Here is a 14,985-nt window from a genome sequence, read left to right on the forward strand (position 1 = left end):
ACTAAAATGAACATTTAGGTGTAAATTTTCATAAGTGATCCCTGACATTGACAGCTGAAACAGAGCAGCTGCAAACCCTAATAGCCAGGCATATAAGTACTTATTTGCTGGCAGAAATCAGCAAGTTATTACCAACACTTTTATTTATCATATTATAGCAGCCATCCAGAGCATGTAAGCGAGATCATGATCCCATTAGGCAAAGCCTTGTACATAACTCATTCAAAAAACTGTGTCTGCCCTGAAATAACATATAAAGTAAACAACTGAGATTGGAAATACAGTGAATTTCTACAGCTAACCCAGGATGCTGTAGAAGCAGCTAAGCCAGGAACTGAGTTGTATTTTTGAAGTCCTGGTCCAGTGGCTCAGCCACAATGCCTAGTTTTGCCACAGCCTAGTTTAGCCAAAGCCTAGTCAGCCACAAAGCGGCTAGTCATTGCCATTACTATCTCCAATTGGTTCAAAGAGTAAAGCTGCCCCTGTAATCACAGAGACTGGAATCAGGTGAGCTTGGGGACCCCTAAAAGGTTCCTCACTCACTAAAAGCAATTGGTGCATCTTAAGTAATTACTACTTGTAAGCAAACAGCATTTGTAAGATCAAAACACCGACTAATACAGAATTTCAGAGGTTCCCTTTGGAAAAAACAAACCCTTTTATCTATGTGCTTTCTTGTTGAAGCAAAGGAAAGGAGAAATGGTGCACAGAGGGTGAGAGCCAGAGATGTGGCTTTTGCAGGTGCAGAAGCAGGCACTTGTTTCTGCTCGCTGACCTTAAAAGAGTAAGGGCTGGATTCTCCCCATGGGACCAAAGAGTCTACCCTCAAATGCTAGAGAAGGAAGGCAGGACGCCCCTATCCTCAGACCTTCTCACAAGAAGGGAAAAGCTGAGAGGTGTCCACCATCTCCCCTCTAGTCCCCAACCCCCTGGAACACACTGGACTGTCAGCACATCCACAGCTCAGGGAGTGCTCGCTTCAAGATAAGCTGTACCTCCTGGCTGGACAACACCAAGTGAAACTGGACCTCAGAGAAAATTGTACATGGAAAACAAGCCCACACTCCAGTAGAGGTATTTACTGCTCAAATATTCAACAGAGCTACATTAGCAGTAGCATTTACTGCTACTGAGGCAGCAGTAAAGAGAAGCTGAACTCTCATTTTGGGTAGGTACATGGCATGAGACAACACCCTGAAAGAAAAGGCCACTTTTTACCAAATCCACTCAAAGTGGTGTGTCTATTCAGTTGGTGGGCAGAGAAGGGGGACAATTATTTATTCAATGATGGGCTTACCTTACCTTGCATGTGTTTACTGGCAGACTTGCTGCATGCATTATCTATTATCTATTTACTTTGCTATTCCACTAGCCATGTTCATGCTGCAAAAAGTGTTGTGGTCTTTGATGATCCTCTTATGGTTTTCATGCCCTGTATTGTACTGCAGCTTGAACCACAAAATAGAAACATGATAGCAGTGCCCTTGGGGGGAGAAACCTACCTCTGTGGAACAGCTTAGGTGACAATGAGAGAAGATTCTCTCTGCTCTAAGATGATATGAATGCACTAGACCCTCCCCACTGACCCTGTTATGACCAGGAGACTTTTAAACTTGGAGCTGCAATGGTAGGACCTACCTCATAACCCTGTTCCTTACAGGTATGCTCTGTACCTGACAGCCTGAAATAGGTGGCAGAGGAGCTTCAGCTAGGGAAGGCCGCATAAAACGTACTGCTGAAGGCAAGAACCATGGGAAGACACTGCAAGGCCACGAACTTGTTTTGACGTCCTCTGTGCTTGCTGGAGAACAGAGCTTGAGCTCCAGAACCCCAACACTACATTTGTACAGAAAACAAGTTTGGCTTCCCTTGCTGGTGAATCAGCCTGTCAGAATCCCTGATATCTAAGGTCACAAAGACATTCACAATCTTTACTTTGGGCGCCTGACCTTGGTTTACAAGAAAAGATAGAAGCATTACCATTACCTTCCTAGTAAAGGGAGAACTAGGCATCTCAGAGAGGTCTACCCAGAACTGATAAAAGGTTGAAGCAATCAGATTTCCCCAGGGCCTAATGCAGACAGGCTGATAGTGCTTTACTGAAAATAATCCACTCGACTAAAAGTAGCTCTATTTCTGTCCCCAAATCATTACTTTTTATCAATAATATGAATGTCCTTAAAACTGTCAATGCTAAATAAAACCTGAGCATTTTTACCAAGGTTTGTCATATTCCCAGGGATCTTCAGGCATTAATACCGAGAAGACTTGTTAATACAAAGATTAAGACTCAACTCAAATGCTTTCCTTGCTCCTGGCAAGCTCTCAAAGTCATCAAAGAACATGTTCTTAAGATAGACTTCATAGCAGCCTTAACTGCTGAAGGACTTTCAGGCTGGCTATGCAAAAGAAGCAACAGAAACACTTCCTAAGGAAACTAGCTTGCATTTGAAATTAAATGCTTTCTCCATCCAGAAAAGCAAATGTCAAAACAAACGGTGATACTCTGCACACTGAAATAAGAACATGAAGAGATTCACCCAGACCAAATTAGAGCAGTGGTTTTCTGACTCCATGTGTAAGTACAACCTAGAGCAAGAACACCCTGATCCCACCCTGCTTACAGTAGTAACCAACTACTGTAGTACAAATAAATCATCTGTTAACAAATATTTGCATCTTTAATGCAAACTAAGTAACAGAATTGATTTTAGAAAATATTTTTGGATTTTATCTATCATAAAAGCAACGCTGATCCTTGTTGCACAAAGCTCATTGCATTTATATGTAGTACCTATGTTACATGCATCAGACATAGTAATACAGTAATCGCAAAAAATTAGAAATGACAGGCAGAAGAAAAAGCAAACTGAAAAAAAAAAAAAGAGCAAGGAAAGGAATGAGTAAAAGTGACAAGGAAAAAAAAAATTTAGGGGAACTCACGCCCCTAAATCTCTTCTGTTTGAGAGAAAACGATCCAGCAAATAGTGGGTGCCTAGACACACACTATCAGCAATACATCAACTTTGGGGCTGATCAGTGTCATGTCTCAGTCTTATAGAAGATGGTGTAACTTGGTCCAGATCCAGCAAAGCACTTGGACTAATGTTCAATTTTCAGCTTGCGAGCACTTCCACTGAAGACAAGCTTCTTGTGACTTTAAGAGGTGAGCATTGGCTTAAAGTCTTTGTTAAATAAGTACCAAAGAGTGTTATTGCTAAGTTCAAATTCCTAAAGATTCTGATTCAGGTCTCAAAAATGTTTTTAAACATCAGTTTAAAGTCCTTGCCCTCAATTAAGAAAGAATTAGTTTGGCTCTGCTTTCCTAAAGTTATGAAATGATCAGCAAAATCCTTTCTCAAATCACTTAGTTCACATTTTCAGTTATTTTTTCACAGTCAAGAGGACTTGAAACTTTTCAAAAAGTGAACACAGTGATTCCTTTGTAGCCAGTCTTGTCCCCAGGAGTTTGCATTAAAAATAATAATAGTAATTAAAAAATTGATCCTAAGACTCACAAAAGCATGAGAATTGTTGAATTTGAATGGACTCTGCACCTTGCTCATTTGAACCTTCAGGACAGCTGTCTCATTTCCATTCTCCCACGACAACTTTACTGACCCAAATGGACCAGCATTATTGTCTGGTTCTGGGGGACTCTTCTGCAATAGGACAAGAGCAATTTGAGAACTACATGCAATTTAAGTACTACAGCAAAGAAATGTTAACTCTATATGCATGAAGGAAATCTGCTTTCCTTTTCCTATATCCTTCATACTTACTTTTATACTCACATTCTGCATTTCATCTCACTTAAATTATAATAACCTCTCTCTGTTACAGGCAGTTGCTTAAGTAGCCCCGGAAGCACACCAGTCTTCTGCTGGCTACAATGCATAGAGCTGAATGGGAGGAAATGAACTTCAGCTCGTGAAACAGCTTCTGCTATAAACTTATGGGAACCAGTTCCTGAGATTCCCCTATCTGATTTAGAAGTCCTTTCATAAAGATACCTATCTAACATTTTTCAACAGATCTTTTCATTCATCCCTGAATTGAGAATAAAAGCAATCTGATAAAAAATACATCGCCTACACGCCAGAGGTAGTAATTCTTTGGCCTTGAAATATAGTTCTTTTACTGGAAGCATTACAAAGACGAGGACCATGTATCACCACCAAAAAAAAAGAGACAGTTTTTAATAGGCACTCTTCAGAATGGGGTCCATGTTTTATCCTCAATTATCAGTTCATAAATTTAGAATTTCTTAGCTGCCAGCAGACGGGCAAAGGTCACCAAACAAGGACCTCATAAAATTAGTGCGATTTAGAAAATTAACAACGATCTAAACTGATGTCTTTCCACAGGAAACTGGATTTTCCAGGAATCCCTTTAGCAAAGGGCAAGTAGAAAACTAAAACCCAGAAACAGCCAAAAAAGAAATTCCCTTTCAGCTGCCACGACAGATTATCTGCAAATAAACTTGGATATATTTTCCTTATGGATTAAATTAAATAGTTGATAACGATATCCTGCACTTACATATAGCTTTTCAAAGTTTCAAGTATTCAAAAGTAACACAAGCTTTAGGAGGGCTGGGGAGGGACCATGAATTTACAACTAAAGTAGCTCAACCACATTCCCCATGAAAGGAATCGGAACTCCTTCAGGAAAAGCCAATATACTCACTGACCTAGCAAGCCTTGCTCTCCCATAGAAAATTGTAATGCACAAGTACCTTGACTCCTCACTGCCAAAACATCCTTCCTTTGATCCTTATCAAACAGCAAATGGCAACGCACACCTCAGCATCCTCACAACTTAAGTTCCTATGTGAGTGTGACAGAAGCAAATGTTTCAAAAAAAAAAATCAGTATCAGGATCATAGATCCTTATTTTGACATCTTCCTATACACAGTTTACTATTGAGAGAATTCTTCCCCCATTTTCAAACTGAAAAAGATGTTTTAATTCCATTTAATCCTAAAATAATTAGGGAATTCTACTCAGCAAGACAGAATGAAACAAAAATAAAGTGACAAAAAGCAAGTTTTCCATCTTATTACCCACGAATGCATACACACTGAGAGTCTTTTGTTCATAAGGATTCACCAAGTACATTTCATGTAATATAACATGAAAAGAATGCTTTTAACATCCTGAGTATATATATGAAACACCCTCTACCTTTTGCCTGCTTTTCTGTCCTTACTTTCTTTTCAGTAAACAAACCAATCTTCCAGTCTGTCCTTACAAGACATTTCCTGTTATCTGCTGCTCATTTTCAAATTACAACCACAATGATTCTGACCTTATGGCTGAGAAAGTATGTAGGAATTACTTTTAGTGAGAAGGAAGAACACTTTTTCTATCATTCTCAAAAACCTCAGTTGCAAGGGTTTGGTCAAATACAACAAAATAATCACTTTTTGGACAGAATTGAAACATCACCAAGCTTAATTCAGAAATAAGATTTCTAAACATTTTTTTTAGTAAATGGCAACAGCCTGTTAGAATGGAAGCAGCTATGTTACATTAGCTATAGCAGACATCACTACTGCTGGAGAGCTATGTTGCTTTAATGGTCATTAAACTGACATGATACAGACATCCAAAAATAAAGCTCAAGTACCCAGGCTGTGCTTGCATGGGCTGTGCCCTTAAGTGATCTGTGTTTATCAATGACAGACTGTCAAAGATGGGAATTAATAAAGGAAGGCTACTGCTGTACTATACTGACTGAGTTCTGGTCTGGGAGAGCTAACAGAGTTTTCTTCTTCCTTCACCTATTCCCCACCAATCGCATTTAACTGGCACACAGAAAGCACATTTATTTCAAGGAGGAGCAAGTAGCTTCTCCTGGGGTTTGTATGCCTGGAAAGCATCACAATATTAGACTTGATATCCAAGCCAAAACATATTTATGTTACAGTTGATCAAATCAAAACTCTACTTGAGACCAAAGGACCAATCAAGGACCACAAGGATGCCAGGTCACAGAAAATGGTTTGCCAAAACTTTTCATGACAGAAGTTAGAGTCTCAAAATACAAAGGGATGTGCAAAATCCTACTAAAGCTGTAATAAGCTAAACAGTTCAGTTTTCCTGAACTGCATCCTGTGTTCCAATACCGACAGAACTGGTCAAAACATTTTCCATTGACACATTTTGAATATGGATTTTTGACCATTTCTTTTTTTCTTTTTAATATAATAATATGTGTTTTGATATTGTCAAAAATATAACTTTTTTCACTCACTACTTCCTCCTCCATTGCAATAATGGAGACATTTAATGCTTAGGACAGTGGTTGGTTGCCATTAAAATAATAAAGAATATAGATAAATATATATTATAAAATAATATAGAATATAATATTAAAATAATATAGCAATATAGAATCACCAGTTTTCCACGTTATGAACTAGAAGATGGAAAAAAAGATTAGACTGCAAATACTTCATCTCATCACCCAAACAAGGGAAAATAAGATCAAAGTGTGACAACTGAAGTTCATTAGCTACTTTAGTGACAATGCATGTGACTGAGAACTTATTGGCGTTTCCCATCAGGGAACATGTTCTCTTTAACAAGAATTAGCAAGATCACTGTTTTTTTCCCCACAAATTTAGCAGACAGCCATACAAAGTCAGAGAACAGCCCTGTTTAACATAAAGATGGCCTTTTACACAGCCCTTTACTGATATGAACCATACTTTTCCATTATGCATTAATTACCAAGAGTAATACAGATAACAGCACAGGAGAGAAAAGACAGCTCTGCCTCCTAATTGTGACGATTTTCACTTCTACCTTCCCAATCTGCCAACTCCCCAGTTCTCTGGGAGAAAATGTGTGGTGCTTTCACAGAGCTCAGCAAACCAGGGACATGCAGTCTTCATAGCAGCTCTCATAAACTCAACTTCATTGACTTCAATAAAGCCAAAGCGATTTTGATCAACTGAGGAACTGGTCTGACCTGTATAGAACAGGCTACTGTACAGAATAAAAGCCCAAAGGCTGAAACGCTCTGAAATCCAAGTGCCTAGACATAGATAAGAGGCAAATTTCTAGCTCCTTTCAAACTTGCACCAAATTTCCATGGACTTCAACATGGCAGGAACTTCTCTGCTGGTGGACCGGGACTAATTCATTGGCATCATTGCAGCAACAGTGATTTATTCCAGCTCAGGTCCTGTCCTTAAACTTACGCGATTGCAGAGCATATATTCATGATCTAATCCATTATCACAGCATGGGGAAATGGAAGAAATGAAAGCAGCACAAATGAAGATTTTATCACTTAAATAAAATTGAGGGCTGTTATTCTTTATGTTTATTTCAGTTATCATTCATTTCTTACCTCACAGACACAAGCAAGCTATTGTTTAACTTCAGTTCTCTCAGATTAGGTAGATAGGCACCTATGGAAACAGAATAAAGAATCACTTTGCAGACCTGGGAGTAGAGTAAAGGAAACTTCTGACAATTGAAGCATCTAATTTTACATGCATTTCTTCCCTGTTTCCTCCAGATCTGTGCTGGACCACTTCTAAGAAAACTAATGAGATTATTTCACTCAAAAAATATTTCACCCTTTGCATTTTTGCAGCAAATACGTATTGTCTACATGACTACCCAATTATAATTTTTGGAACGCCTCTCTGACAATTCTGATAGAGCACCTTTCCAGACAGACCACAACAGAAACTGGCTTGATGGGTGACTGTTTTCTTTGGTCTAATTCCCAACCCGTATTGACTCTTAACTGAGTGATACTCTGAAGAGGTAAAGGATGCTTTAGAGTATAGCATTCCATGACCTCTGATTTCTACAAAATGCTCTTGCTTCTCCCCCAGAATTCTTTTTCTACCTATTTAATGGCAAGTAGTGATGGACTTATTGGATACACAGCTAAGTAATATTTCTTCAAAATTTAATATCAAGTCAAACACCAAAAGCATAATTTCCTATGTCACATCATCTTTTATAGTTCAGAGGACCCCAAAACACTACTTATGTTTTGCTAAGCATTGCCTTCTTTTAATTTCTTGATGTGATGCATTGTTTACTATTCAATTGTACAAGTTTCATATCTATGAAAACCATTCCATTGTTATTACTTTGATTAATGCTTTTTTCTATTCCCAAGAGACAATTGCCTTTTTGGTTGCTTCTAAAGGTATTTCTGAAGCAAAATCATAGACCAAATCTCTCCAAGCTGCAGAATGATTTAGATATAAACTCAAGTCCCAGGAAACATTTGCTATTAACAAAAGCAAACTTTTACCCATTCCTACTAGCACAGTTTACCAATGGCTGGCAAGCATCCTCCAGTATAATGTGCAACGATATAGAGGTAACACCAATTTTAGACAAACTGGATCTTTGCTAAAAGATTAAAATCTGTTCTCAGCAGATATTTTTATGAATCCTCTGGGTAATCTCTCTCTGGCAAGGGTGATTTAGCAGTGTCCAGAAGGACATCATTCCAGCTCTTTGCAAAAGATTAAAAAAAAAAAAAAAGAGAAAAAAGAAATAAAAAAAAAAAAAAGAAAAAGGGAGTGGGATCTCAAAGGCAAACAAAGGAGATCATGTTGTTCATCGCATTTCCCCAAACAGAGCAAGAGTTTTTACGTCAAAAACATTTTAATAAATCATGTTTTAGTAGAAGCATTATCTATATCTAATGTTACTTGGGAGTGATTATAATCTGCATATTGATCTTCATGCTATAGTGCAAATATTTAACTTCATGTCTTCGCAAAGCTCTTTAGAAAATATTAAAAATTCAAAATACACTGTGCAATTTCTTAGCCTTATTTTTTCATCATTTTCCATAATCCATAAAAACTGTAGTACAAATTATAACAAACCCTCCTCATCCTGCAGTGCATATTTTCTCACGTCAAACATGGTTTACAAAGTATGGCAACAAAATAATTTGGAATCCTGCCAGAGGAGATATTAGGATCTCTGTTAATTATTCACAGCAGTCATACTAGCTACTGAGCAAAGGCTTCCTCAGATATAATCCATGCACTAAGAAAACCCCCACAGAAAAAAATCAAAATCTAGATTAAAAAAAAATATTATCACGTTTCTGATAAGAAACCTGAAGCACAGAGATGAAATTTCCTCCCGCAAAGTCTTAAGGGAAAGAATAGGAAGGATGCAGTAGCCTCTCCAGTTCCAGCACAGCAGCAGGTAATAGCCTTGCCATGGATTCAACCAGAGAGGTTAAAGGGTTACCAAGCAAAGGCTATTGCAAAGCATTACAAAGCAAATGGGTTTTAAAAACTAGTATTAAGCAGAAGATTTGAATGAGAAGTCAAGAGGACTAGCTCAAGAGAAATGGAGACACTTGCTCAAGAAAGAGCTTTCCACTGATGCATTTAGGGTTGGTTCAGGAAAAAAACAACTATTAAAGGATTCAAAGAGGCAGAGTGACAGGCTGATGATACAATTTTCACATCTGGCTATTTCATTATTGTAACCCAATCCTCCATCTCAGATATTTTATTGTATTTTGGCACAATCTATCCCTGGGAACTTGTAGAGTGTTAAGCTGCAATGTGCTATTTACTAGACTGAAGTAAAAGTATACTATGTGCAGTGGTGCAAAATTCTGCCAACAAGACTTTTGCAATATATTTCTCCAATTCTGCAGGTTCTTCCCTCCTTTAAGTTTTATATTAGGTATGTAATTGTTCTTTGTTGCTATGAATTAATTGTCCATTTGATTTTTCTGGGATTTACAGTCCCAGTTCCTTATATATAGATTAGATACTGGAAGATTAAGTTAAGAAGAGAAAATTGTAAAATGAAGATGACAAAATAGGAGATCTATCCAAATGTAACAACGTACTTGTAATTGTCTTAATTTTAACCCTCATGGCATTTTTCCTGAGAGCAAGGATGCAATTTATTCTTATATTAACATAAAAATACTCTAAGATATCAACAATATTAACTTCTAATATTAATGTCAAAAGTACAAACATTATATATCTCATCCTGAAACTGCCTTCATACTGTATAATTTCGATTTTTAAAAATGAGGGTGGTCCAGAAAAATGCTGATGACTGCAGTACAAGGCTGAGAATTCAGAATGGTGAGCAATATTATCTCATCTGTCTACAATTCCCTTTCACTAAATACCCTTTTTGTTATGTGGCTCTGAAATTACTAACCACCAACAATGTACTAGTGTTAAACTATTCTACTGTACTATCCCAGTGGAACAAAACTAAATGAAGAGCAGAAAGAAATCAAAGTCTAAGGTAGGTGAATAAAAGTGATACACGCACACTCAACGATATTGCCTTAAGTGCTGCAATTCACAAGCAGGGTAGCAATGTAGATGTCTTTCTGAGCTTCCTTGGCACAGCACGTGACGTTTAGATAATTGACTAGGAGTAAGGAGAAAACAGGCAAGATGCTGGTTTTATTATATTCTACAAGCTACAACACATATTTATAACACTTGATAACATATTCTTTAGGTAGCATCTCGTTTTTCTGTTGTTAACAAAAAATAATCGTGGCTTGACTTCTTGAAGCCTTCTGGAAGATAGACTAGTGAAAAACATACACACAAAAAATTATTGACAAATACTTGTGTTGGCATCAGTCAACCTACGTGTTTTGGTGATCCTACAGTACAAAACAGGCATTTGAACACAGGTTGCACCCTTCTAGCAAGAGCAACCTGATACATAAATTAAACAGGCTATTTAATTCACTTAAGCTGTATTTGATCAAGTAAGATATATCACCTTGATGTTATTTCCACACATGTTCTAAATGTGCATTTTTTGCACATTTCTGGTGTGAATTGGGCAATGCAATTGAACATAAGACCACAGCACTTGCAGGCAAACCCAAGCTAGCTGCAGTCTTAGCTACCTGAGATGAGAACCTCACAAAAAACCACATCAGTGCAGGGTTTAACATAAGCTTGCTGCCCCCGTACATACTTGTGACTCCTGGACAGCCTGCCCAAGTCTTGCTGTTGTGGGTGCTGTGGCACCTTCTCAGTGAGACCTGTCAGTACCAGCTAAACAAAGAGCAGCTGTGGGCAGGCACGCAAATGCTGGACTCATGCCTCCAGCCTTCGCACTGGTTTCCTGACCGCACAAGCACCTGTCACTGCAACGCTGGCTACCGACAAACATCTCCCAGCTTTGCATCAGGAATACTGACAAACAGAGCAAGAGGAAAGAGAGATGATGACCCCGTGTGAAAAATAATGCATGCCTACTTCTGAACCTTTAGCCGAGCTTATCCTCAATGACACACGTGCAAGAGAAGCAGCAGTCTCCAGACATGTAATCAACTTAGCCTGGCCACCAGCAGCCAACAATTTAATAAGTATCAGCGAACAGCACTCTGGGTAACTTGATTTGTAGCTATTAAAATCGCTTAGAAATAAGAGAACTATGTAGTGTCTTAAATGACTCTATCCCACCATTACTTTCAACAGGAATTTCTACCGGCCGGTCATGAATGCAGTCCCAGATCTGTCAACAATCAAAACCGAAGGGATAAGCTAATGAAAAGGAAATAGTCCATCTGTTTGAGTATGAACTGAAGCCTACATGCAGCTGAAGAGAACAGAAGTCAAGCCCAAGATCTGCAAAACTGTTTACAAAACTTGCCAGGGTGGTTCAGTGTTTCACCTGTCATTCAGGAAGGTGCACTGAAAACAAACAGCTAGAGATTTCAACAATTACCCTGAGCCCTGCTAAGACTCAGATTCAAGCTCTGGCATGAAGCCTTTCCTTAATTTTAAAACTGATCACATGAAAATATTTTAATATTGGCCTTTTTGTGTTTTAGCCCACACCCTGTCCCTAAGAAATGTAATTGTTCCTCCCCACCATGTCACACCACTGTGTAGAGGCTGACCTGACAAACTGGGAAAGATCAGCAGGATGGCACTTTAATGTACAGCACATCCCAAAGTGGAACACTCACAAGAAAAACTCAAGCAACATGTTTTAAATCACTCTGGAAATCTTGCTAAAGGAGATGCAGATCCTCAGTGCTTGTGTTACAGCCTGCGTATGGCTGTGGACATTGAAACATTTCTCAAGAGGAAAATGTGGTGTAGATTTGGGATTCAAGTGCTGCAAGATTCCAGGTGACCCAGAGTTAGTAACTTGCAACTCTTTTACCTGGCCATTTATGAACTTGCACAGCCTAGTTTATCTTTACACATAAAATCAGTTAAAACAATATTGTTTACGGAGTGCAAACTGATCATTCAAACAAATAATTCCTTGATGATAAAGATACTCTTACCACCTTCTGCAACTCAGGAATGGAGGGAGAGCAAGGTTAAGTGATATAATATGGCTATGAAGAAAGCTAATTAGCCAGGTTTGGAATGTAAACAGAAACACCAAATTGCAGAACAGTACAGACTGCAGGGGACAGCCGGAGGTCTCGAGCGCAGCCTTCTGCTTAGAGTCAGGTTTTCTGTGAGATCAGACCAGAGCACTCAGGGCTTCACCCAGCTGGGTCTTGAAAACCTCCAAGGATGGAGACTCCAAACCTCCCTGGATACCCCTGTTGCTCAACTGTCCTAATGGTGGAAAAGCTTTGTCTCCTGTCACACTGGAACTTCCATTATTCCAGCCGGTCTGGTTCTTATCTTACTCCTTCCTTCAGGCTATTTATCCAGACCCCTCTGACCACAGAGCAGGTCAGCAGTGCACAGTTTCAGGGGCAGGCAGCCAGCGAGGAGCGCTGGGCGAGGAGCCCAACACCTTAAACAGCAGCCTTGCTTACACCATTCACACTGAAGGTGCAAAATGCCTTGCAATACCCCTAAAAATTTAAGCCTTACTCCATGTGCCTAAAAATCATCTGTCATGTGAAAAAAAACTTGCGAGGAACTGATGATCACTGAAAGCGTTAAGTGGCAAACTTTCTGCCCTAACCACCTGCTGACATTTGTAGAGATTTCCATCGGGAGGAAATTCAGAAATGCACTTCAAAAAAAAAAAAAAAAAAAGAGAGAAGGAAATTCAGGATGGTCTTGATATTCTGTTATTCTCAAGAGCAGTGGGGACCTGCAGCTGCTAGTTTTTATGGCCCTCAAGGGCCAAATCTTGGTGCAAACGGTGGGACATAAACAAGACAGAAATTTTTTGCAACGTGGGAATAGTGCTCTGTATTCTGTGAAAGTTGCAAAAGCCTAACCATGAGGAGCGGAAAGAAAGGGGTTTATTCCAGTAATGGAAAGGAAAGGGAAGTACAGAGTGAAAAAGGTGAAATATTTTGCTATCTTGCCACAGCTAATGTAAAATGGCATAGGAATGGGAGCACCACTTTCTAGCATTGTGGAAATAGCATAATGAAATTTTCTTATCAACTGGAGGAAACATGACTGAATAGATTATGATCTCTGAAAGAAACGGATGTGTTTTACCTTAAATTATCAAGTCCCTATCAGAAAGAGACCTTTTTATGAAATAAACAGAATAACCAATACAAAGTGGCTAATTCAAGACAAAAGCCCCCTTCACTGTACTTGCTTAACCATTCTTGAGAAATTGACATTAAAAGACCCCATAAAGCTAAGCAGCCATGACATTATAGTCATTTGTACATGAAAATGAACTGCTTGGCTGAAAACAGCAGCACACACTTTGGGGACACGACTCCTTTTGGCACAGAAAATACTACCCTGCAGTAGTTACTCAGCTTCTATGTAGCAGAAGATGGACTTGATTGTGATGGGAATCCATATGACAGAAAATGACTGCCAGTACCGAAAGAGAAGAAGGTTTCATATTCTCAGTGTTAACTCTGCTACAGAGGGAATTTCTTTGGCACTTCCTTACTTCCCCAGTGCAGTGACGATGACATAGACACAAGTATTAAGGTTGTTTGGGGCTCATCAAAATGACGTATCTATAGAACCTTCCTCAAGCACATCATCCAGGACAACTCGATGAGGCAGTACAGGACACAAAGACAGGCTGCTGGCAGCATGATTAGCCTGATACCAATAGCGATTTCTCAGCCACAGGGGAATCTTACAGTGTCGAGAAACTGAACTTTGGCTACTGTTTCACTAGAGTAGCGCCAAGTACTCTAGAAGGCAAAGTAATCATTAAATGCTCATGTAGGGCCTAGAGGCATGTCATTCAAGTGGAATTTGTTCAAACTAATTGGCTTTAGACAGAAGTGGTGTCACTCATCCCATTGCCATGTTTCTCAGTCCTATTTAGAGCCTCACAGAAGAAAACAGAGATCAAGCAGTGAGAGGTACCAGGGAGATCATGTTTCAAGAGCTCTTGAGCAGGACAGTACTTTACACTGGCTGTTGGTTTCTGAGTCCCCAGTTCTGCTTCAAGACATGATAAAGGAAAATTTGAGATGGTGAGCAGAAAATAAAGTGTTTTCTTACCAAAGTTTCCCAAGCTGTTCTCTCTTGTATCTACTTGCACCTCTAGGGCCTTCACTTGCTGCAGATCATCTACCCCTGTCAAAATTTTCTGTAAAGATAAGCAGAGATATATGTGTACTCTCATGCAATAAACCAGATGACACAGAAGGAAAAACATGTAGAAAGGTTTTCAACCGGTGGTCTGTCAACATATGCTCCAGGTCAAAATGGTTAGATGTGCAATCGCATAGAAATAAATTCAGTATTCAAAGATCTTTCTTCCTCGTAGCTCCGAATTATTCTAGTCTCACATAACTTCTACATTGCTTAAAGAGTCAAGGCTGAGAGTCACGTTCAAGCTGCAAATCAACAACAGAGACCTACATGCCGATTAACTTCACTTTAACAGTATGTCCATGCTTTAAGATTTGCACGTCTTGTACTAGTCTTCAGCAGATAGGAAACATTACCGTTAAGTGTCACCTGTAATCAAAAAGGCAGTAGGCAGTAAAACTCAACAAACACACTGCCTAGCCTTTTAACCCAAACCTATGAAAAGGAAACATGATTTTAGCTCAAGAAG

At 39.1% G+C, this 14,985-nt stretch overlaps 1 protein-coding gene across 1 annotated transcript in view; it reads right to left on the bottom strand.

Moving 5' to 3' along the window:
- LRRC56 (leucine rich repeat containing 56) overlaps window positions 1-14,985 on the bottom strand; it is a 53,039-nt gene that overhangs the window by 28,303 nt on the left and 9,751 nt on the right. The window contains exons 2-3 of the mRNA XM_009889389.1: window positions 14,424-14,511; window positions 7,364-7,424 (exon numbers count right to left, since the gene is read on the bottom strand). Coding sequence (XP_009887691.1) covers window positions 7,364-7,424; window positions 14,424-14,511 — 149 coding nt within the window. The remainder of the gene's footprint in view (window positions 1-7,363; window positions 7,425-14,423; window positions 14,512-14,985) is intronic.

Source organism: Charadrius vociferus, unplaced genomic scaffold (genome assembly GCF_000708025.1).
Source record: "Charadrius vociferus isolate BGI_N301 unplaced genomic scaffold, ASM70802v2 scaffold467, whole genome shotgun sequence".
Classification (NCBI taxonomy): domain Eukaryota; kingdom Metazoa; phylum Chordata; class Aves; order Charadriiformes; family Charadriidae; genus Charadrius; species Charadrius vociferus.